Here is a 26,166-nt window from a genome sequence, read left to right on the forward strand (position 1 = left end):
TGGTGGCTCCAAGACTAGTACATCTCCACACCAGCCTGCCAGATTCTTAAGAGTCTATATAGAGGCCTTAACTGGGTGCAGTCATATATACCATCCAGTGGGTCTCAACAACACATTGCTTTCTCCAGGCTGTAGGCTGTATCCTTGAAAATGGCTCCTACTGTGGGATTGGTTGAGGGACAGGGAGTGTACTTCTAAGGACAGGGGTGAGGGTGAGGAGGCTCCAAATGCCCGGGTCCAACCTGCAGGTCAACGGGCAGTCATGTCCTCTTGATGACCTCCTCCAACACCTATACATGGCTATACTTTATTTAAACAGGATAGGCCACCATTCCTGTCCATTTTTCTCGTTTTCCCATCTCTGTGCCTGTATACCTATTTTCCTCCTTGTAGAATGCCCTCATCCAGAGCCATAATTTGTGGGACTCAGTGTGACAAGAAAATGTCCTTTTTTCAAAAGAGCAGCAAAAAGATGCCCCTGAAGTCACTAAAATCAAAGCTTTGCACTTTTTTCTGTGTATCTCCTCTGTACACGCACAAACTTCACTTACAAAACACAGGTTCAAAGATGAAATTATCAAGATGATGGGGGTGCCTGATTGTGTCCAACCCTTAATTTCAGCTCTGGTCATGATCTCATGGTTCGTGAGTTTGAGCCCCACGTTGGGCTCTGCACTGACAGCCTGGAGGCTGCTTGGAATTCCTCTCTCTTCCTCTCCCTCTGCCCCACCCCCCCACCCCCAAGTACATAAACATAAAAAAGAAATTATCAAGATGGTGACAGTAGAACATGAAACTAAGTGTAGTGTCATGTGTGACTGCAGAGTCACATGTCCACAAGTCAGTCCTGCCCTCATCCATCTGGGCCTTTCTCCCTCCTACCCACCCTCCAAAGACAAGTCCAAGCCTGTCTCTGCTCGGCAAATTAAGAAGTGTTCATGCTCTGCTCTGCTCCAAAGATGACTCAAGTGGTTCCTTCCTAGCACTTTGCAGAAGTTTCTGAGAGCGGTTTCTACATGCCACTAATCTTTTAATCTCCCATTAGTTTGTAAGTTTCTTAAGAGCAAGGGCTACATCTTCATTCATCCTAGAACGCACTACGTGAACTGCACATAATAAACGTTTGCCAACAACAAATAAAAAGAATAGACAGAAAAGCACTGCTATCTTCAAGCCACATGTAATGTTTCCCCAAGCTGCATTCTTTTCCCAGCTGAGTGGAAATGACTGTCAGCACAATAGTCCAAGTTCTCCAGGTGGCTGGCCAGTGCCTTCGTTTCCCTTTTCAGTTCCGACATTAGTCTTTACGTTGGTGTCTCTAAAGACATTCCCTTTAGTAATTATTATTGAATTTTGGTAATAGATTTTTTAGTTTCTAAAAATGTATGAATTTACTAGTTTTTTCAAGTATTTAGATAAAAGCTTATGCTTTCCTGTTTTTGTTTTGTTTTGGGTAAAGAAACTATTTCGATGAAAAAAATAAATGAATCTGAAAATGCTTCCTACACATTTTAGTTTAAAAAATAATTTAACTTGTCGTGGCAGTGCTTCTCAGAATGACTTGTGGAAAATTCTCTGTGTTGAGGCAAGTTATTCAAGATCGTGATAAAGAAGTGGAACCCCTTGGTAAGAACCTTGAACTTCTCACACTGGCTGAGTACAAATATCACTCCAAGAAAGGTGATCCAGTTTATACCCTTCCCCCCCCCCCCTTTTTTTTAAGTATTTTGAGCCGAAAACTCAGAATGCTCACTTGCACTTGTGGGAGAAGCTGCTTTTTAAGAAACATGATTAAGTGGAATAAATTTAAACAGCAAAACATTGATTAAAAAAACGCACCACGGACACTGCATCACTAAGAAAGCCAGTAACTTTACTGAATTGTCTGCAAAATACAAATTATACCTTATTTCCAGCAGGAGAAACTTTTGAAAATTCCCCACTTTTATTCACTACAGACAGCTGAATTAAGTCCCTTGAGATACACAGATGTGGTTTAACTTAGTTATAACATCTTGTCATCTAGTGGCGACAAAGTCCAGCTTATGCCGCTGTGAGCCTCTATTTGAATATTTGTTGCAAATGCTTGTATGCCCTCATTTACAAGCTATTTTAATTACTGTCATGTAATGGAAACAAGTCCCCAGGAAAAGAAAAAGAAGAAAAATGATACAGCAAACCATCTGAAGCAATCCAAGTCCTATGCCTACAGTGACCCAGGTCTACTTTGCTCCGCGAGAACACTTGGTACTGCGTTCACACCACAACAGAATCTGTCACTTAGCCGACCTCTCTGAATTCAACTGAGGTATGAATCAATTTGAGGTATGAATAGGGAAGGCAAAATGCAATACCCGATTATGAAAATAACCCAAATGGACAAATTGAATGTAGAAGATCTGTGGCTTGGATTGCTCCACATCTTTGGTTAAAAACATATTAAGAAAAGCCTTTAATTACATCTGTAGTCTGAAGTGTTCTAACAGACACCAGTATTCCATCAATCTTCAAAAGATCTGTAGTGGCAGGAAATTAACGCCATGTAAGTGACATCACAGCAGATGGCACAAATGGGAACAGATGAAGTATGCCATGCTTAGGCAACAGCCTTTATTGAGGGTTCAAGTGGCTGCTTCTTTAAAAAAAAAAAAAAACTTTTTTTTAAAGAAAGAAAATACAAAACATTTACCCTCCGGAAAAACAAACAAAAGCTCATGATAAGGGGCAAAAAAAAAAAAAAATGCTATCTCTAAATTCAAAGATGGGTATGTAAGAAAAACAAACACATCAAAGTGTGAGAGGGCAGACATTCTTTTAAAAAGTGTATTGGAACTTTTTTGTTTTAGTCACCCTGAAAACGATCTGAGGATGACAGGTATCTTCATATTCATCATTATAAAATGCTAAATTCCACCTTTGGGAAAAAATAAGCCATTTTACTAAAAAACACAATTTTAAAAAAGGTTGAAATGAACAGCCTTCCACTCACCAATGCATACAATATACAGGTGGTGCAGCTTGCGTATCTTGCATGTGTTACCAGTACTGAAGCTTAATATTACCAAAAATCTTTTAAAATAGGATTAGCTATAACAATATTTGTAGCTGTGTAAAACGCTGTTTATGGTTCTTTTGCTCGCAATGAAGAATGTTGCCTAAAATGTTACCCTAGGATGGGGTATGTAAAATAACTCCCTCAGGGCTCTGCCCTAGACTCCTGAATACAAAGGATTTACTGTGATAAAAACCCAAAACCATACTAGCTTTGCAAATACAATAAATGGTAAATTACAGATAAGGTAGAAGGGTAAAGATAGACAGTGATTGTTTACAGAAAGTGACTCATCACAATAAAAATTGTGCTTCTTCTCATTAAGTCGTCTTAAAAAAATTCTCAGATTATCCCTTTGCTATCTTGCTACCACTTTATATGAATTCAGTAGTGGGAACAAGAGATGACTGGCATCCATTTTCAAGTGATTCTGTTCTTTTCATGTTCTTATAAAACTATTGTCAGATCTGCTATAAATAGCCAAGGCTTCTGCTGGTACTTTAGCTTACTCTCTGTTCAGCATTATAAATTCACTTTTCCTTTGTTGCGGAGGCAAATTGCAGGTAAAAAATTAATATGGCTATTTTTTCGTATTTTCACATAATGACCCTTTCCCACCCACTGGTAAATCTCTGCTGATATTGGTAAAGTGTTTTGAAATGACAACAACATTTGTGACATGTTTGCATATTTTATACACATCAAGTTACAAGGATGGTTGTAAGGATGGGATCAAGTATACGGTGAGGAAAATGACTTTCTTAGTTTTTCCTCCCATGTGTCAACGTGTGTGTGTGCGTGTGTGTGTGTGTTTGTGTGTGTCTGTTTTATGTTCAGGGATGATTTTCTGTTTTTCCTCTGCGTAAATGTTTTTCTTTCATGTTCCATGGATACCTGGAGTAGTGGGATATAGGAAAAGGTTGACAGATTTTTTTGTTTGTTTTCAGTATATAAAACATTAGTACAAGGCAGGCTGGCATCCTATATGGATACCACCAAAGGTGCACTGTGGTCTAATTGTGGATTTCAGATCAAGTTAAGAAAATACAGCCTAGTTAGTAAGGTCTCGGCTTTTGCCACCCAGCGGCAGCCTTTTATAGTGAGAAACACACAGCAACTATGCAAGTGAAAGAAAAGAATGGATAAGAAATGTCCTACACGTGCTATAGCAGTGTCGCTCTTCCTGTCTGGATCTTTGTGGCTGTGTATGTCAATGCACATGATTGGAGATGAATCGACAGATCTTCACATTCCAAGAGAAGGAAAATCATTCCTGGATTGAAATCTCTTTTAAACAATATATATCAACTTTTTTTTTTTTTTTTATGGCACTCACTTTTTAAAGGGTCTGAAAATTAATCCCTTATAGACGAGTATCAGACAAGAGTCATCATTATTTCTTGTAAAATTTAAAAAAAGGGACATAGAGAGGTTCTTTAATGGGATTTCTCGAAATGGCTATTAAATCTCTTTATTGAAGAAAAAATAGATGACATACATGCTTTATGCAGAAGTGACATTTGGGGGTCCTGACACACCGGGATTGTTCAACAGTCCTATATTGCTGACAAGATTGTTGAGGGTCAGTTAAAATAATTAAAAATGGATGACAAAGCAACTATCCCTTTACCTGCTTCCTTCTTGTCTAGCACCCAGTCTTTCACATTTTTCTTCTGTGGGAATTTATAACTTATGCGTTGAGTAAACGCCATATCACTTGTTTCTAGGGCCATATTTGCAGGGCATGTGCCCCAACATAGCTTCTCTATTCTGGGCATATTTCTAAAAAGTGTATCAAATTCTAGGCTGAAAACCAACCAGATAATTTAAGATACGGGCAAGTTAGGGTACGCACTTACTGAATTCCAAGATGCATGGTGAAATGGTGAGATCAGAAAGGGGCCCTGCATTTGATAATAATGCAAAAACAAAACAAAAAATAGCATGAAAGAAACTCATTAGTATATACAATGGATGTCAGTTGACCCAAAAGATTGCTAATGTATTAAAAACAATTTAGGGTGTTGCAACGTGATATGTTCTAATCCCACAGGTTATCCTTTTGACAGCTGACCTTGAACTTATAAAATGTATGCAGAGTAAAAGAAAACAGAAAGAAAATAGTTACTCAAATGTGCAACTGCACAAATATACCCCCCTCCCGCTATTAAGATAACAAAACTTCTGCTATTACCATAATATTATATATATTAGAAAGCTATACACAAGCATGTTAATTTCACAGATTTTTTAAAAGATTCTTAATATTTTATATAATTAGAAATACACATTTCAAAAACAAAACTTCTACAAAGAGAAAACAGTTATCTTGGTTAGCAAAGCATGGAGTTCCTCATGGCTTAGGGTAGTGCTTTCTATACAAAAAGTCCTTTTTGGTTTTTTACAGGACTGTTTAAAATATTAGCGAAGCTATCAAGGGGGAAAAAACACATTTTGGCTTAAGTAAACTACAAAAAGCCACAAATGCTTTGCAAACTCTGTCTTACCTTTTATATGAAAATAAGCAAAATGTAATGTACATATTTTTATATTTTTATTTAATAAGAGATGCAGACCCAGATTTATTTATTTATTTAATTAAATACGTTAGCCCTCAAACTCCACATTTTTTTTTTTTTTTAAATAGGTATGGTCCTCGTTTAATGGTCGTTGATCCTTTTTAATGAGTGCCATACGCCAATGATATGCGTGCAGGTTTGTGAGCGCGTTCTCGGGATGTTAGGTGACCTGGTGTGTTCCTAACATTTACCAATGGCCACCCTTTGCCGGGTCTGTCCAAAACATCTATACATTTTTCTATATGTTGCATAACAGCTGCTCTCTCTTTCAGTAAAGATCTGCCGCTTTTGGCAAATGTTTCCTTTTGTCTATTTACATGTAAATAACGTTGAACCTGCAACATGACACTATCTATTGTAACATACATTTTGCAAAGGAGCACAACAGTGAAAAGAAGTTAGCCTTAAAATCTATTTTGTACAAGTGTTCTGTTGTACAACTCAAGTGCTAAGCTTATCTCAGCATTTCTGTTTATCTTTATACTGTATCACTGAGGCAATTTAAAAGTACTTTTACAAAACAGAGTACCTGACTTTTTTTTTTCCACACACAGCACATATAATGCATATCGACCCCCCTTCCCCATTAAGGTATAGCACACACACACACTGCAAGAAAAAAAAAAAAAACTATTAAGTAATAATCTGATCATGTTGCCCATCCTTCCGAGAGTCGCATGCGCTTGACTGAGGGACTTTCCCTTTCGTCCGGCGAAGGTCTGGTGAGTCCAATGGGGGAGTGGAATTCATTCCGGTGATCCTCTCGGTCGCTCCCGTCGTACGAACTGCTACAGCTGCTCAAGCTGTCAACAGGAGATCTCCCCGCCTCGTGGCGCGTGTGTTGTGGGTATCTCGAAGGGGTGGTGGTACGGTCTCTAGGAGGAGAAACAGGTTCTGACTTGATGTTGAGGCTTTGAGTAGAAGGCAGGGAGAGATTTGAACTCTGAGATAAATGAGTGCTAGTGCAAGCTCTGTAGGAGGAAAGGAAACCCAGTTACAGATGGAGGAGGCCTGGAGCCCCCAGGAACTCACAATTACATAACACATCAGCTTCAAGACTCGCATAGACACCAGAGCATGCCCAGAGGGAGGAGAGCGTGCTCGAAGCACTTAGGGGCATTGCCTTCTCAGAGCCATTTAGGATGCACGGTAGTAATTACAGCATTTCACTGGTCTGGGCCTCATGAATCATACCTCTAGTCTCTGACAGGCTCCCTAAACATACAGGTGACTGGCTCAGAAAGGCTTAACATGACATGCTGGAAAAAGCATTTTCTGTGTCCATGGAATTTCTCCCTAGACTACTTCCAAAATATAAGCTAAGATTTAAGATACAGTGTTTAGCCTTTGAATTAGACGCCTTTGATTTACTAATGTGTGTGTGCTGTAAAAAGCTAGTTATAGATATAAATGTTTCCCTCTGTGTAATAAGCACATGCACGTTAAGTTGTATAGTCTTCAGACAAAGTGAAGAAAGTTCACATTTCAAATGAATAAATGCACAAAATGCTACATTTATAGCTGTAAATGATGTAAATGTAATTATAACTGTATCTGGTGAAAAGATTGGAAGAGGGGAGAGAAGGAGGGGAAGGAGGTTGAAAGTTATCTGCAGAACAGTTTATTGGCTTAAAAACACTGAGACTTCCTACCCTACTAAAACTGATCAACAGTAGGACTTTCTCCATTGTTTGTCAGTTACATGGGATGAAACTGCTGTCTATTTTCCACAACTGCTTCAGCTTTATTATTGTGAATCTCTCCCTGCTGGGGTGCTTAGTAGGGTATCACTCATATTTATAATTGGCATGAGTTGAGGAATCTGGATTTGTCTAAGGAAACGTTGTTGTAAAGAACGATCTAGTGTGATTTTATCGTGTTTATATGCCTTAATCCTCATTTATTCCAGGAGATCTTCCAAAATGTGGAAGAATTTAGATACTTGAAACTCTGGAGGGAAAAGCATTAAGCCCTTAGTGTAGATTAGCAATCACAATGACTTTGATCAGGATAAACCAGAAGAACATTGCCGACATCAATTTTAAGATGCTCATACTGTTCTCACATTCTGATTGCACGGACATTCATGGCTAGAGTCAGCATTACTTGCCCATGTTGTCAAGGGAGTGCAGATACCTTTTTTAGTGAGGAGGAGGAGCTGCAGGAAAGAATAATCTATCCAGATACGCCCATTCTAAACAAAGGAAAGCCAGGCTACCTACTCCTGTATGTGATTACGTTACTTTCAAATGGAGAGAATTAGAGGACATTAAAAAGTTATTATGAGCAGGGAGAAAATGGGTATATGTTTCAGAGGAAAAAGTGGAATAACTTGGGGCCGGCTTTTTGGGAGATGTGATTCAGGCTCAAAATGTATAGAGATATAAAATTAGTCAAAATGAGTTTATCTTTGAGTGATGTTTTATACAAAAGCACCACCTACTGGCAAAGAACTACTTTCCTTCTCTTATTAATAGATGAGCTAATGTCGAGAATAACATAAAGGAGAATTATTTGTTTCCTTAGTAAGCCTTTCTTTCTCTGGCTTTTATGTGTTAGAATTAAAACAGTCTTAGCATTTACATGAAGTTACCAACATTGAGTGTATATGATTTTCAATCATCTGTTTATACTTGTCATTATTTATTTGTAGGTTTTCTTTTACAGTCGATATTAGCATATTAATTTTCTAAGAGTTTTAATTAAATAATCTTCAAATCAAGAAGATATTAAAGTGGGGGGTGACACCTGTATTTCAAAAGGATCTGTAATGGTGGACTATTTTATCTTGATTCAAAGTTACTTAGTGATTCATTTTGATGTCAGAGGAAATCATCTTTTGATTTCTGGAAGAAAGAATTTTCCTGGCTCTGGATAAGAAAGACTATTTCACTAAAATTTAATTAAATGCTTCTACTACGAGTCACACAACTCTTTAATAATGAATGTCAATTAGGAGTCTGAAAACAAAGTGGCATATCAACAAATGCTTTTGACTGCCCTCTGACATTTAGATAGCTTCTTCACAGGGAGAGAAACATGGACAATTAGAAAAAAAAATTCGGTGAGTTGGACTAGTTAGTATAAGCAGTTAATCTGGAAAAATTAAGCAAAAAATAGTATAATCAAAATGCTGCTTCTTTAACACAGCTTTTGGAAGCTGCATTACCTACTTATTTACTATATCTCCCATTGTGAACTGGCTCAGATGGGTTCTGCTGCAGGCCTTCCCCGTAAGAGATGTAATACTGATTGTTTATGTCTTCCGTAGACAAATAGGCTAGTCCCTAAGTTTACTTTTTGGTGGCATTTCATTTGACACTGAACGCATATATGAAGCATTTTGAGTAGTTCTGGGGACACTCAACCCACAGTAACGAAATGTACGTGGTAACTTCGATTCAGCTTTAGTATACTGTGGTATAGGATTCCAAATAGCATGAAATGTAATTGGCTAGTGTCTGTTACCAAAGTATTATCTTGAAAAGAAAATGCATTAAAAAATCACTTAGTGGTACGCATGCTAGATTCAGATACAAGCATGTTGGTCTGCTTGTTCTTGAGAACAAAATCTTTATAGGCCCAGATAATCGTGAAATGCTCCATGTGTGTGGGTGAGAAAGAGGTGGGTGGGAGACAGAAGCCTGATGTGCAAGTTGCCCATATCAAATCCTGCTGCAAGTTTACATCTATTACAGATGCCTTCCAACTGGGAAAACACCTACCCTTCCCCACGATTGTTCAGAAGTGAAACAGAACCGGATAGTTTTGTTCAAATTTTGTACTGCCTCCGCCCAGAAATTAAACTATCGAACTATATTTAACCTAACCTTTTAAAAGTCGTCTGTAAACACCCACATCAACAACGATGATGTAAAGAAATGTTTCCAGAAAACACGTTGCTCCTTTTTATAGGTGATATGAGAAAAGTACTTAAAAATTTGAGGGTCATTTTCTCAAATCTCCATATTCAAATGACACTTAACCCTTGAGGGCCAAGTTCCTTCGGCCAATCATCTCTGCTTCCTACATCAAATCAATGTATGCCATTTATCTGCCTTGGTTAGATAAAATCAGATGCTAGACAGTGTTAGAAGTACAGTTTCGGAGTTAAAGGCATTTCCATCAACAAAACAGAAGAGTCCTTTTATACTCTTAATTTTGGGAAAGAATTGTGGTGACCATCTTGGGCTGCTGGGAATAGCCAAGCCACTCTGGAGGCTGTATCTACTTTGAACACTGTTATCTGTCCAAAGGAATGTGAACTCACCACACAAGAGCATGAGGCTACTTTAGCCTAAAAAGATACTTATTTTTTAAATTAATTAACACTGTAAGGAATTAAGGCACCCCATATAATTTATTAATATAAATATTACAGGGGCGCCTGGGTGGCGCAGTCGGTTAAGCGTCCGACTTCAGCCAGGTCACGATCTCGCGGTCCGTGAGTTCGAGCCCCGCATCGGGCTCTGGGCTGATGGCTCAGAGCCTGGAGCCTGGTTTCCGATTCTGTGTCTCCCTCTCTCTCTGCCCCTCCCCCGTTCATGCTCTGTCTCTCTCTGTCCCAAAAATAAATAAACGTTGAAAAAAAAAATTAAAAAAAAATATAAATATTACAACTTGGGAGTTTTTTTTTTTTAAAACAGTTTAACATTTAATTGTGTAAACATGGGCTAGTCCATTTGAAGGGACCCATTTTTAAAAAGCTACCCTGTGTGTGTGTATGTGTTATGACAGAGAGAGACAGAGAGAGAGAGAGAGAGAGAGAGGGAGAAAGAGGAAGAAAGGAAGGAAGGAAGGAAGGAAGGAAGGAAAGAAGGAAGGAAAGAAGGAAGGAAAGAAGGAAGGAAAGAAGGAGGGCCATCCAAGATTAGAAGGGCTGAAGGGGGTATTCTATCTGAGGGATAAGGGAAGTGATTAAATACAACAAAAACTCATAGCCTAATTATGCACCATGATAACCGTTGCTGAAAGAAACCGGAACTAAACAAAATGCTTCATCCTTGGCTGTTGCCATTCGGTTCCTCTCTAGGCCAGTCCTCTCCTTTCTCATTTACTGAAGCCTTTATTAAGGGCAGCAGAGAATCAGACTCTTCACATGCAAAAAAAGGGACTTTTAAAATTATGGTATAGTTAAAATACATAAATGTGTTTTATATATAAAATGCAAATTTTCAGGTGTTACTAATAACAAAAGAAAGCCACATTCAAAGCAAATACTGTGGCTCTTAACATTGATAATTTCTAAGGAAATCCAGTCCTCTAATGGATGAATTTTGTGAAAAGTGAAAAGTAAAAAACTACCCTGATTTTTGTCAAGAAGCACATACAGTGGACTCACTGCTTAGCCATAGCAGAGCAATGTCACCTGTATGTATTTTAAGATTGCCATGATGGTACGATGTACTTAGGGATAATTACCTTAAAAAGTTATTGCAATAAATGTCTACTTGCATAGTTAACATTTCTGAGAAAACTTAAAAAGTCCTAAAAAGAGAAACCCTTTAGCAATATTTAAAAGAGAAACCCTATATCAATATTTAATATATCTTCAAAGCTAACAATCTTTTAAGAAAGCACAGCAACAATGTCGTGTGAATTTATTTTATGGTTTACATGAAAGTTTAGATTTTCAACAATAGTGATTAGTGGGCAGGATACAGACAGGCAGTGAATGGGGGAAGACTCCATTACTAGAGCACTAATCTATGTGAAATAGATTCCATATGAAAGCTAGGAGGGCAGCGAGGGGTAAGAGATGCGGTTGTGATGTCAATCAGTGATTTTTATTGTAATCAGTGTTTTTAGACTCATTATCTCTTTAGAAACAGAAGTATAGAACTAACTAGATCTTCTAACCAAATGGCTCAGCAGAAAAAAGTGAGGTAGACACACAGAATGTTTCTAAAATACAAAGATTTATCTTTCAATATTTTATATCTTCCTAGTATTTTTCTTCTGAAGATGAACTGCAGTTTTGGAGTTATTATGTCAACTGAAAGGCAGATCTTTGATTCATGTTTTAAAATTAAGAAAGCTATTTGTTTGACACAAAGTGTGAATTATGAAGTCAGTGCTTTTTAAAGGTTTGCACATTTCTACAGATAAATGACAGGAGTCATTTCTATGATAAAGACATTTCTCAAAGTTACCACAAGGGGGCAGAAATACACATATTCTGATTTCAGAAAACAACAGAAATTATTTTTATACCCAAATTTAGGTAATTAGTATATATATGTACACATACATATACATTTTTATTTATACAGTGTCTACAAATATACAACCATACTATGAATGCATTATTATAACTCTATGAAATCTGTATATCAATAGAATAATAGATCCTGTGAGCACTAGGTTAATGTTAGCATGACTATATGGTTTACGTTAAGTGATAAGGATTCCCAAATATCTCAAAAAGTGCCTTCTTTTAAGTGCCTTCTTATGTCCCACATGAGCTACATGAAAAGTTAACTAAATGAAATTTTGTCATTGACCCAAGTGGAAACCAGTATAGCCTAAAACAATAGGGAAATAATTTACCTCATTATCACAGGGCTCCCCTCCTCTTAAAAAATAAGCCAAGTAATATTAAACCTGCTTGAAAGATACCGATCTGATCATTACTTTCCGATTTCGATAAAGTAGGATTGTACCTCCTTTAATGGGACCTTAGAGCGCAGTATTTAGAGATTGCCATTTGTCACTTAAAAATGCCTTCTGAAAGTGTTTTATGAGAGAAATAATATTGCTTACCCCAGCTGACTGAGGGCGGATGGCGGCATGTTATGTAGGTGTTGCTGTTGCCAGCCAGTTACTGACCCAAGATGAAGGGCGCTGGCGGTGTTGAACCCAGACAGAGATGACAGGTCTGCACTACTCAGAGAGTACTCTAGATGAACAAATAAAATAAGGGAAAAGACTTAATTTGGAAATTATAAAATGGTAAATAAACATTTCCAATTAAAAATATTCTATTAGTGCTATTTAATGATCATTATAAATTCTCTCATTTTGGGGGGGGAGAAGGAGATAGAGCATCAGGAGCAATTTTGATTTAAAAGAGATACATATCATATACTGAAAAATAAGTATTCCACGAGAGCTTTGAAGGACAACCGCCTGAAATTTTAATTTATTAGAAGTACAATCCGGCATTACAGCATACACATATTTGATGATCTAGAAATGTTGTCTTAAACAATTCTAAGAAAGTGAGCTTTCTATTACATCAAGAAATAATGGCTCATTTTCCTTGAAATTGGTCTTTTATATTGAATTCAGGTTGGGTTAATAAAAACTTTCACTTAAGAAAGAAAAATATGGATATTTATTTTGTCTGAGCAAGAAATAGGTAACATACAGTCTCTGGACGCCACAGGTACTACCTGAAGCTTCCTAACAGACTGAAAGGTAGTATCTTTTTTCATCTTGCTTTTTAATAAAAAGTATTTAATGTACTATTTGAACATGGCAAAGCTACTCACCGGTACCATATGTTGTTGAAATGGCTGATGGATATCCTCCCATCCCTTGTCCTGGTAAAGTAGGAGTTGCTACGGAAACCACTGGGGTAGCCAATGACTGAGCAGACTGGGAGTTATTTATCCTTTGATTCTTTTAAAGTAAATAAAGAGACATTATTGACAGAATTTTTTAAAAGTTAAAAATGTTAGATTTCAGTATTAGTTTTGCACATAACGAGATAACTTGGTACAAATCTCCTGAAATTAATCATTTAACATGTGTCTCTATGAACTCTGCCAACCCTATCATTTACAATCCTTCAAGAGACCAGTTGTTGCCATAGTAACCCATTACATCAGTATCTCCTAGGCAACTGAACTAGTAACAAGTACCATAAGCTTTATTATGAGTAAAAACAGACTATGTTGAAAACTGATGAAATATGTATACTGTACTTCCATTGTTTCAGTTTTTATTCAAATGCAAATTAAAAAAAATTAAAATCAACCATGGTGGTTTTTATGTTCAGTTCTATATACAGCAGAGCAGATGGGCACATTTCATGCTATACTCTGACCAGCAGGTGGCGCTCTGACCACTTTTTTCAGATTCTTCTAAACTTCCCTCAGAACTACATGGCAAACCAGCTAACATGTGTATTTAACTACTTACAGCAAGAAGATTAAAGATTCACATACATTTAAAGATCATGAGACTTTAATTCTTAGAAAAATAAGTATCCTCGTGGTTTAAATAACTAAGGAAATTATTTTCGTTTGAATTTTACTATAAATCAGGTCTTAAAATAAACTGAAAACATGGTCTTTACTTACAAAGGTTGAGACAGAAAAATAAATACCCTGATATTCTTTTCACCTGTGTGTGGTACTTGAAATTAATGGCCCCGAAACAGAATTAATGTTGACTTATTATGGTAACTTCCGATATCTTCCCATTTTGCTAGAGCCACTCCACCTAAAAGTCACCTTGGGTTTCTCCTTACATGTATCATTTAAGGGAAGTTCTCTTTCTACTTACCAAAAGCAGGTCGACATCCTCAGACTGAGAGCATGGGGAAGGAGTTTTATTAATTAGTGTCTGTAAATATTTATAACTGGGCAAAACCTTTTCAACAAAAGGCAAAGCATCTTCTGATAGACACAACAGTTTAAACAATTTTAAAACCCAGACTCTAAAGATAACTCCTTACAAAGACATTCTTTGTTTCACTTAATGAGCGGTTTGTCTCAAATGTGAAGACAATCTATCTAGTTTTCCGCACAGGTCAGTGTCTCAAACTTCATTATTTCATTACCACGTTTTGAAAAAAAAAAAAAAAAAAAAAAAGCTTGTATTTTGAGACTCCACTCATGGAGCGCTGGAGGCGGGGGTGGGGGGGACCTGCACCTGGCCACCAGTGAGAGGCTGTACTGACCACTCACAGGATTCCTGGGAGAACATCAGTTTTAAGGAACTTGGAATAAACCTGCTGATAGAGACAGCCTGCCCTGTATGGCCCACACTGCTTGGCTATGGCCCCGTGGGAGGTTTTATTTATTAGACTCAGTCCTTTCCGAAGGGAATGTTGCGTATTATGTGATTTTTTTGGGGGGGGGTTGATATTCAAAATTAATCTGCACTGTGCCATAATAAACTAATCAGCTTGCAGGACTGTTTTACCGTGAAGCCTGCCACAGAGCACAGAAAGGAAAAAAAGAGAAATGTGTTTGCAGAATGGTCTAAATTTGTCTACCGAATCTTGGTTTTAAATGTTCTCGCTCTTAAGCAAAGCTAATTTGGAGAACACTGATGTAAGTCTCTTTGTTGTTGAATTTGGCCCCACAATCATTATCTTCATCTTAGCCTGCAGACCCAGGAGAAAGACAAATGATGGAGTCCGGGGATGTTGCTTGTATTTCTTATTTATTTATTTCTTATTTAATTTTTTCTTACAGTGTCAACTTTTTTTGTTGTTGTAAAATATAACCTTTGTTCTCATAATGCGTAGGATTTTAAAACAATTTGCTTTTGAGAGGTAGCTATTTGCATGAAGCACATATATGGAAATATGAATTGAGGCAGAGCACAGGCACATGATGTATTAAGCATTATCACTGAAATATACCTAAGAAAAGAATGGCCAATTCACAGGAGAATGTTCATGTAGAAATTATGGAAAAGATTTTTGGTTGTCAGTACCTTGAGGACATAACTAGATCAACATTATAAAATCTGTTATGAAACTCCCTATTCTGTGAGTTTGATTCTACCATTGGTCAAATTGTATGCAACATAAGCAGAGTAATAAGCAATGATTTTTTTCTAATTATAAATTGGAGAGCTTAAAAGGAAATGGTTTCTTTGCCTCAGAACACCAGTTTTATAGTGAAGTTTATTGGATGTTGGTTTTTTTTTTTGTTTGTTTTTTTTTTTAACATGGAAAAGGGAAATGCGAACCAGTTACCAGAAATAATGGCTAAATACAAACAGGGCTCCAGCAATAGCATTGATATGTTAATTTTCTAGGAGCACTTAAGTAATTCAAAATGTTAGACAAATACAAAAACAGCAAAACATATACAAAACATTATCAACATTTATTTAAAATGTAGTTTCGCATTACCACTGATGGCATCGTATTCTTGCTGCCTGGTGGAATAAGAACTCGGAGATCTGGTTTACGGTTATTCATCCCTAAATTCATGGGGGGAGGAGATTTTGCTTGCATATTCTTGTTCAAGTTACCAGGTGAGACCAGCAGACCTGGTGAGTTTCGGGGATTGCCATATCCGTTCCCTGTTAACACAAAACAATGAAAGCCCTCAGGGAGAAATCTAGACTCAAGAATGTTTCTACAGGATACACTCTATGAGATGAAAAATAAAAGTTTAACAGGGTATGACTTATAAAATAGTCTGTGGGATGACCAACTTAGCCTCCACGTGAAGGTAACCCAGTTAGTTTTTTTTTTTTTAAACATTCTCTAAAGGAAGATTAAAAATGTTTAACGAGAAGACAGCTAATCTATACCAACTTGCTCAGAAATCAGCATATACTTTTTTTCCATTAAAAAAATTTGGGAAGAAAGTCAGACCGTCTTCGTTCAGGGTCTAAGAAAAGCACAGAATCTGCCCTGCACTTTAATTGACTAGCTTGGCAAAGGCCTGGGCTGGCGTGACTCACTCTTTCAGTTCAGTGGTTTGGGTTTTATTTTGTGTGTCTGTGTGTCCTTAAGTGAAGAGAGGGCATACCAGTAAGACTATCATTTCGAGGACATGCAGGGACAGTAGGCTCTTCCACAGTTTGCTGTTGACTTCCCCTTTTCTTTGAGTGGTTTCTCCCTCTGGTCCTCTTATGTCGGGTTTGCTCTCCTCACAAGTTCCGTGTATGACCCTGACAGCTTGCTTTCCTGTTCACACAGAATTTCAAAATGCAGGACTCCTACTTAGGAGCTGAAATGAAGGGTTGATGCCTCCAAAAGTACTGCTTCACCAAGGCACAGGGATAGTCATCTGATGTGAACAGTGAAGGGGTTTTCTTAGATCTCTGATGCTCAACGCCCTACTAACAGAAACGGATATCTGAAGGATGCCATTTCTCATAATTCAAAATATACTGCTCCATGACAGGAAAAGCTACGGAAGGAGTTGAGGCAACATTAACTGAGGCAGAATGTCATCTGTTGGCTTCATTCATTCGGGTAGAGAAACCCACTACCCGACTCTACAATCCTTGCTGTAAAACTAGATGTTTGTTTTCTGAAGCACTTTAAAGGAGACAATCAAACCTCGCTGTTACGGTTGGTCATCATTATCATTATCCTAAAACACAAGTGTCTATTACTCCAGGATGAATGATACTGTGTGCTACCCCATGAGGAGGCAAGGACGTGGCCCCAGTCCTCAAAGGCCCTGCAATTCCTTTATGGTAATCCAATACGCACATGTGTGAGATGTACAAACCAAGACAAGGCAGCCTAGGGAGAGATGCCCACAGAGTAATCCAGATTAAGTGTTATTGAGTTCCCAGGAGGGAAGAGATTATCCAATAAAGATTCACCTAAGAGGCAGGAACTGATATGGGCCTTGAAAAAAGAGAAGGGACAGTAAGACACACTGGGCTTGTGACTGGGCTGTGGGAAAGGGTTGAGGTGGGAATTTACAGAGCACGAGTCGGGGGGCACTGTGAGCAATCTGGCTAGAAGGGAACTCCTAAAAAGAGAGGAGTGTCGAAGACCTTGGAGGGACGTGGAGATCTTGGATTCCAGCCCGACACACCTTGGTTGTAAATGGTGGCAATGCAGATCCGTGAAGGTCACAGAGCAGAAGTAGGACAAAGGCCTCTAAGTGGACAGAGAGATCTACTGGCCCTGGCGTATCCTGTAATTAGAAAGGCCTGGGAGTATGGGGCACTGATGGTGTGAGCTAGAGGTGATGAGGGACTGGGAAGGCAAAGCACAGGCATATTTCAGGAAATATTTAGGGAAACATTTTTTGAATTAGAATACATTTGAGGCACACTGTGTAGAGCACATTTGTTCTTCATATCCCATTCATTTACCTGTCTCATTTTATGCATGAATAAACAGGCTGAATATATAACAAATAACTACAAGATTAAATCTGTCAATCGGATCATCCGTAAAATTCTCCAAGTTACTGGGGGGGGATTAAAAATAAATGAACCCCCCCCCAAACACGTGTCAAGTACACAGAAGTTGCTTAGGAAATGTTGGTTGAATTTGAATATAAATTACTTCTATAATAAAACTTCATTGAAAGAAGCTAAATCCTCTATAGCCAGCTAAATATGTCAACAGCCAAAATTTTCTTTTCCAGTTAATTTGGATAGTTTTTGGTGGCAAAAGTTATCATATGAAACAACTACATTTACCTTATTTCACTAGGAGAGATACAAAGAACATGTTCACTTACAAAAATTCTTGACAAAATAGTTTATATTTAATGTGTCTTAATTGAATCATTCTTGCAAATATGTTAAGGCTCTAGTTTTAATTAAGATATTCTACTGGATAAAAAGAGACTGAGAGAACGAAGACAAAATGTGCACTACACTTTCCTGTCAGCTGAAGTTCAGTCTGATACACTCAATACATATGTCACTTATCTGTTAAGCCTGCGTGAGATCTGGTTTAAATAAACAATTAAATGGAAAATTAGGTGGGTAATTTCAAAAGAAGGGGGGAAAAAGTCAGTTAAGCAGTGCAATGAAGCTTGAATAGATCAGAAGAAACTAAAACCCTGGCTTGGTAGATGCCAATACTGGTTTGCATGGAGGAGTTATTTTGCTAAAAGGAAGTAAAACCGCTTTGTGAAATGTGTTGTCCTGTGATATGACAAACACTGGGCCAGTGTGTGAAAATGGAAATGCTTCACAGAGGCTCTGAGAAAAGGTTTCTTTTTTGAAAATAAAAAAAAAAATTTTTTTCTACAGTAAACTCTGAGAAATTCCAACAAAGCCTACATCTTTCTGCCCACATTTTTAAACAATGACTTAGGGCAGCAGGAAAAAAAAAGTAAACATATATTATAGTTTTTCATCCAATAAATGCCTCAAAAATGGATTTGAAAAGCATTCTATTTTTCTCTTGGAATATTTCCTGTTATTTGGAAATTATACCATTTTAGAAGATTAGTCACATATTTTAAGGTGTTTACATTTTGAATATAAAATATTTTGAACCACGATGACACTTCTTAAATCCATATTTTTAGAGCACAAAGTTATTTTTAAGAACAAATAAATTCTGCCTTTTACCGGTGAATTTCTGCTGTTTTTAGCATATTGTGCCAGCTAGCATTTTGGAGCCGTATAATAACCATTTCTGTTTCCAGCCACCAAGTTGTTATTCTTTTGGCATAATATAGATTCAGGAATGCAAGACTGTGGATCCTAAACCAGCGATATAGAAACCTATCATTTGAAAATCAATGATGAATACATGCGTGTGGTTTACTGCTAAGAAGAGCCTGCATTTAAACTGGCTTGGAAACCACGGGCCTCCTCGCTCAGAACGCTGTGGCCTGCGTTGAGGCTGTTGTCCTCCCTTAAGATAAATTCACCAAAGAGAACGGTCTCATTCAAAGTCGGGGGTCAGGGAGGTGGCAAATTACTCAAGTTAATTTCTCGGTAATGTTCTAATATTCAGATTCAACCTTTCCTCATGCCATGTTTTAAAATTACCTTCTGCCTGGACAATGATCAATTCAGATGTGACTGTATGCAGATGTCACATTCTCCTGACCACTTTAAAAGCACAAAAATTATAAAGCGTGAGTGAATGGATTTCCTGATTATAGATTATAAGAAAATGAAGAACAGACCAACTTTAGAGTCCGTTCGTTTTATAGTTTGATTTGATTAAAAATATTGTTTCACATAAAATGAAACAAGTTAAGCACAATATAATTTGTATGAAGGATAACAGAATCTACCTCGATTGGTTACACGTTTCTAAACATGCATATTAAAACTAGTGTAAATATACAAAACTTGAAATGTGGTGTTAGGAGAAAAAAATTTTTTTCTCTCCAGTTAACTTGAAAACACTTGCTGCTTTTTTTTTTTATTGACTCCTATTTTAAGAAGTTGTAAATTCAAAGAACATATTCCTGGCTTAAGATGTTGTGAGGAGGACATTTTGCCTTGTCTCACAGAGCTCAATTGAGTATGTAGCTCTCTTTGAGCCCAAAGTTCTAAAACTTTCTCTTACTTGGATGTTTAGACATGAATCTTTTCTTTTTCCTCCCAGGACTTTCAGTTATAAATACAAGCACGAAAAACTAATAAGCACAAAACAGAAACTAGTCTTTATGGACCGAGGCTAATTTTTTTCATTGGCAAAATCTTTTTTTTCAGTCTCCCAAATTGTCATGTCTGACTAGCTTCATCTCCCAGCTCCCTACCCAATCAGATACCAAATCTTGTTAAATTTTCTTGAGAAACGCCTCTCTCCATCTCCACTGCCACCATCCTCGGTAAGGCTTTCATCACCATTTGACTAAGTCTTTGATCAGGGTCCCTGGTCTCCAGTTGAAAGGTTCTTCGCCAGGACTTAAGATGAGCTTCACACTGTAAGCTCCTCTAAATCTGTATGCCAACTTTTGTGCATATGTGTGATAATGAATCTGATGTATGGTCTCAAGATTTTCTCTAAAAATGTTTTTAAAGTGCTGCTTCTATCATGTTACTTTTTCCATCCATACTTAACACTGTTGGGCCAGGGCCCTGCTTGACTCTCAGAACTACGCATAGTTTGACCCCTTCTATCTCACCTAATTTCCACTGTCCACAGCCAAGCTCGCAGTCCTCTGGATATGCCTGAGTCTTTGCTCTAGCAGTGTTTGCTCTCCCATTGAATTCAAATTCATCTTAAATGAATTTGAACTCTTTCACGAGAGTTCAGACAGCCTTTCAGACAATGCAGCCCACCTTGAATGCATTCCCTTCTACACTACTGCAATTAGTAGTAGTGTAGTGTGAAATCTTCAGTGATACACACAGAAGACTAGTTCTTTAAGTGTTTCAGATGCCTGCAAAACATATACACAGACTATGCTGGAAAAATTAGGAATTATTCAGGAATGGCACTTAAAGTTAAGTTACTGAGGGAATGTGACAAGAGAACTGAAAATGTAATATGTAACTTGCTAATTTCAAATATCGAGGGTGTCTCCTCTATGCACTACTTGAGAACATTTCTTATTTGAGGTAATGATTGCACGCTGATGACCAAGGACACCATTGAGACAAACTGTTCATCAACCATGTAATATTGAAGTCAAGAAGTCATGCAAGTGCCCAACTACTAAATTTGTTTATAGAGAGTTAATTGAAAGCTGTGTCTTCACTTGTTGCACCTGTTAATCATTTCACAGGACATTACCTTAGCTAAACGCAAGTGGTAGACTCAAATAAAGTAGAAATTTTCCCTGATGAAAAAGGGAACTCTGAGGCCCTGCATCTTTTCTTCTATACTGATGAGTGCTTATGTTTACTGCCATAGGTTGTCTCTATAACTCTCAAAAATAATTTACTCATACAGAGCTTTCCTCCAAAAGATGGACTGCATGATATCCTAGGAAAAAACGGTGGAAGGGTCGTAAGTAAGAGTGAATAGAATTTTATTAGATGGTCCAGAGAGAGACTTTCTGGAGAGAGAGAATGCATAACAGATCTCCCAGTCACAACTGTATTGGAGAGAGATGAGTGTTCCCATGAGGACACAATATTGGTGGTTTTAGAGTATGTAGCCTTCAGAAGCTGGAAAAGTAGGCTTGACTAACACAAACCTCTCAGATCATGTTAACTTTATACTTTATACTCTATACTTTACACTTTAAACTTTATACTCTAGACTTTACACTAAACTTTTACTAAACTTTATACTATGGAGAAGTTAGTTTGTGAGTGGTAAATGACATCCTTAACCGTGTGACAGGGAAATAGTGTCCACGGAAGGGGTAGATTAGAGATTAGACTGCTATAGGGATGCTAGTTAGGATTCATCTGCCACAGAACACATGAGGAGTAAGGCAGCCAGGTTGGAAAGATCTGCAAGGCAGACAGGAGTCAAGGACAAAAGAGGATAAAGTAGATAAACCCAGGTTCTGGATTTAGAATTCCTTCAACCATACTGAGCCTTAGTTTTCTTAGCCCTAGGTAATGATTCCATTAGTGTGAGAGAAGCATAAAAGTAATCTGAATCAGAGACTCTCACACACTTGCCTGAGGCAGCCAGTGCCAATATGACCATGCAATAATATTAACAATATTAAATACTTCATAGAGTATTATTTACCAATAGTATCAACAACATCAAGCATACACATTGAGGACCCAGAATAGTACCAGGCACCTAGTAACTGCTATATAATTGTTTGTTAACTCTACATGGATATTAAACACCTTTAATCCTTGCAATGACAACCCCCTCAGGTACTAATAGTATCCCTGTGTTACATAACGAGAACACATGACAACAGAGAGGTCCAGCAAGTTGCCCAATGTCAAACAGCTATTAACTGGTGGAGCCCTGACTGAACCAGAAGTGTGTCCAGAGTCCAAGCTCTGAAGCACAGCAGAGCCCTGTTCCCTGAGAATTGGTCACATTCTGGGATTTTGAAAACCCTTCTGTGTCAAATCTCACCCTATAATTACAGGAATACAAAGGAAGAGAGGAAACAAGTCAAGTCTGAGACCTGGGAGGTGAGACCTACAGGGTCTTCCTAAGCCAGAGGTGATGTGAGAACTTCAGGAACATGGTCAACTTGGCCATCATAAATGGCATTGCTGGTTCAGAAAATGCTGAACTTATACAAAGAGGCACAGAATGGTGATGTTCCGAACCGCATTTCTGGTCTCCTGGATAAATAAATATTTACAAATAGGAAATATTGGGTTTAGCAACACTAAATGCCAGAACAACTGTTTAACTTTCAGTGTGCTATTTCAAGTGGATGATTAAATATGCTCTTAAAGGCAGATTTTGTAATATTTTAGTCAATTATCTCCCTGAAATGGAGGGTAGAGACATTTATGTACCTATTGTCAATTTAAGAGACCAGCTTCCATCAGAACCACTTAACACGATAGTGAAATGCTCAGTATTTCATAGTATCTGTTATTAGTTGTTACCTAGAAAATAATTTCTAATACATAGGTGTATCAAACTGACTTTGTTTAGTAATTTGTTAATGGTATCTTTGATTTTGTTTTTGTTTTTTTGGAATTTTGGGCAAACCGCCATAGAAAAGCATTAAGTTGAACCTCTGATATTTATTTTCTGCTTTTACTTCAGCAAAAGTTTTTGTTTATCAACATGGGTTTTTGTTTTTTGTTTGTTTGTTTGCATTAGAACAATTTAAAAACATTTACAGCATACAGTCTCGTTAAACTAAAGGTGCCACATAGATAATAATGCTCACTACAATCAATTAATTTTATATCTGAGTTTTTAAGGGTTTTAAGATAAGTTAGTTTCCAATATCAGGACATTGTTTTATATCTCAAACATACATCTTTCTACTGTATACAATTACCTTAAATTGTATACAGTAAACTTGCTCATACAACCCACTGCTCTACTGGAAGCTATACACTTAAAATAGTTTAGTAGAAAAATATTATGACCTTCTAGACTTCAGTCTTACACTCACTGTGCCCTGAATGCCTGAAACCCTGTTAAAAGTGCTAGAAACTATGTTATTCAGCTATTGTGAATCACAATCTTTTTTTTTTTTTTTTTTTTGAGGGAAAAGGAGATCTTTTTCATGGGATGGCTCTAAGGCAAAAGGCAACCACAAAACATTTGGAGGTCAGAAATCTGGGAATGATGAAAATTTCAATATGCCTCCTGTGGAATAGGGGCAAAGCAAATTTTCTGATTCTTATCCTGGTAAAGACTCCTGATTACAGATTTTTAAACATAAAATAAAGTCTCCACTCTATCTGAGGGTTTCTTAGGGAAATAATATAATAATGCATAATGTTAGACTATGAAGAAACTCCTGTAAAACCTCAGTGTCTTTTGTGGTGTATTCTTAGAAAAATACTCCAAGAATACACAAAAGCCAAGACTATTCTTGGCTGTACCAGTTAGAGGGCAGTAGACATTCTAAAAAGAGCTTGCCTCTTCTGCTTGACCATGTCACCCTGATGCTGAACCAGACCTTCACGGGTTTCATATCTACCCCACTTGTCCTTGATGTCTCTTGGATGTGTATTGTTTAGTATCTTTTGTGAAATTAACAGTCTATTGGCCAACTAGATACTGAGCACTGAACATTTAGCACATACAATAGGCTCTGGATTGTGAGGCAGAAGTAAAGAAATTTTACTTCTCACTGAGTTGTTTTTCCAAAGATTGAGAGTCTGTTGTCACAAAGCAGGTCTGTTTTGGCGAACCACTCTCTCCTTTGTCCTAACAGTCATGTGGGTCAGACAATATCTTCTCAATTTTTGACAGATAAGGAAACTGAGGTTTAGGGAGCTTCTGTGACTTGTCGGTAAGTGGGACAGTTTTTATTTGAATCCAGAACACAAGCTGATTCTACTACATTATTACAAAACCCAGATGTTTCAGATTTAGAACGCATCCTTGTATTTCTCGGGATAAAAGCTCCATTTGCAAATAAGGAAGAATCTGACAACCTGATGTTTTCAATGCACAAAGGCACTCAAAATATCATTCTACTTTGACTACTGATTTATTGAAGGGATAGTTTTTAATTGCACCATAAAAATGATACTGAACCTTGCTATCTTAAAAAAATTGCACTTAACAATGAATGATAGATTTATGACTCACTTAATTGTTCACTTCTTGAGATTTTGGGGCTGTCTCTTTGCTAAAAATGAGGGGGTGTCTTCATTATTGACACAATCGCTCATTCTTTCAGTCATTTTTATAAACAAAAATATTGAGACAGTACAAATTAGAGAGAATGTGACAGAAGAGAAAGAATAATTACTTGTGGTTTTAACATTTACACAACTGCTACAAACACATCAGAAGATGATAATGTTCAAAGGGAAGTATGTTGCACTGCACTCTGATTCTGCCTTTGGTTTATTAATATATCTTATTTATTCCCACCCTTGAGGGTAGGGGCCGTGGCAGACATCTCTGCGAAGCCTACTGGTGCATTACTCACTTACTGAACATTTACTATTACTGCGAATACATTAAACTAACCTTTAGTTTTTGCTTAGGAAATCGAGAACATAGATAATTGTAATACTGACAGTGCTCACATTTATTAACAAGCACTTACTCTGGTGCGCAAACTGTGCTAGGTGCTGCCTTGCATCATTACCTCATTTGATTTTCACAACAATCCTATAAAATGGGAGTTCACAGACTTCCCAAGGGCAGTAACGTCATCCTAGGCATATCGTGTATTTTCATTGGTTATTTTATTTCTTGGAATATCTGCCTCAGGAATATTTCCCCCAATTACTGCTTGCGCAAGAATTTGCTCCACCATCTTGTAGATTTCTCTGAGCTGCTTAAGGTTAAACTAACCCGGGTCCTTTTTCATGATTGTTATGAAAATTAATGTTATGATCTTTGAATATGGAAATTGACCACAGATTTAGATTTGCCATTATTACTACATTATAATAACCTATAATAGTATCACAGGTTGTTTTCTCCCTACACTACCAATACAGCATAATCAGTTCTTCGTCATAATTGGAGGTTGTAAATGGAGGGCAAGGTCAAGAAATTGTGACAGGAGGGCACAGTGTTCAGTAAACAGTTAACGAGTAAAAAATTCAGTTAAAACAATTAAAATGGAACAATAATAAATAAACACAGTGAATAGTAAAGCATCCTGTGGACACATCCATAGGTTATCAATTGAAATTGTCCAGGTTTGGGTACAATACAGTTTCCTTTAAAGTAAACTAAAGGAATGTATTTGATTTACTCTTTTAAACGAGACTGTATCATGACTATAACACTCTTTGAATTGAGAGTCCAGTGAACACACTCGAATTTTAAACTTAAAATTTAAGTGACTGGCAAAAGTTTGTCTAAAAACAGCAAATTACACTCTTGGCCAACAGCCTTGAAGCCCCAGAAAGTCCCTGGTAGGTAAAAAACTGATTTCCAAAAGAGGGGCTTTTTTAACCACATCCCTTCTTCAGCATCTCCTCTCCATGGATGCACAATTTCATATCACTAATGATTTTGAAAAGAGCTTTCCTTTCTGTAGTATCCCCAAATAAAATCTTACGATGATGCCAAAAACAAGGAGAAGAAAAACCAACAGTGTGTGAGGAAAAAGAACTGTTAAAAGAAAAAAAGACAAATGCTGAGTAAAGTAGTATTTTAGGGGGAAATATTAAACCGCTTGTATTAATATTACAAATGACCAAAGTTTTATTACTAGTCACACTATCAGGTTAAATCAATGGGATATTAGTGAAGAGACAAATTTTTACGTTGCTTTACTGAATATAATAGAAAGATGGGGATAAAAAATATACAAATTGTGAGGACAGAAATCATGATACCCTAAGGGCTCTAAAATC

At 37.3% G+C, this 26,166-nt stretch overlaps 1 protein-coding gene across 17 annotated transcripts in view; it reads right to left on the reverse strand.

The window, feature by feature from the left end:
- Window positions 1-1,852: 1,852 nt before the first annotated feature.
- The window catches only part of MEF2C (myocyte enhancer factor 2C), a 152,678-nt gene continuing 128,364 nt past the window's right edge, over window positions 1,853-26,166 (reverse strand). For 11 of the 17 annotated variants that reach the window (XM_030324428.1, XM_030324436.1, XM_030324395.1 and 8 more), the window contains exons 7-11: window positions 15,728-15,900; window positions 14,143-14,166; window positions 13,125-13,254; window positions 12,394-12,529; window positions 1,853-6,602 (exon numbers count right to left, since the gene is read on the reverse strand). In XM_030324428.1, the coding sequence (XP_030180288.1) occupies window positions 6,281-6,602; window positions 12,394-12,529; window positions 13,125-13,254; window positions 14,143-14,166; window positions 15,728-15,900 (785 nt within the window). In that variant the 3' untranslated portion in view covers window positions 1,853-6,280. The remainder of the gene's footprint in view (window positions 6,603-12,393; window positions 12,530-13,124; window positions 13,255-14,142; window positions 14,167-15,727; window positions 15,901-26,166) is intronic. The other 6 variants (XM_030324484.1, XM_030324509.1, XM_030324479.1 and 3 more) reach the window with 3 other exon arrangements.

Source organism: Lynx canadensis, chromosome A1, assembly GCF_007474595.2.
Source record: "Lynx canadensis isolate LIC74 chromosome A1, mLynCan4.pri.v2, whole genome shotgun sequence".
Lineage (NCBI taxonomy): Eukaryota > Metazoa > Chordata > Mammalia > Carnivora > Felidae > Lynx > Lynx canadensis.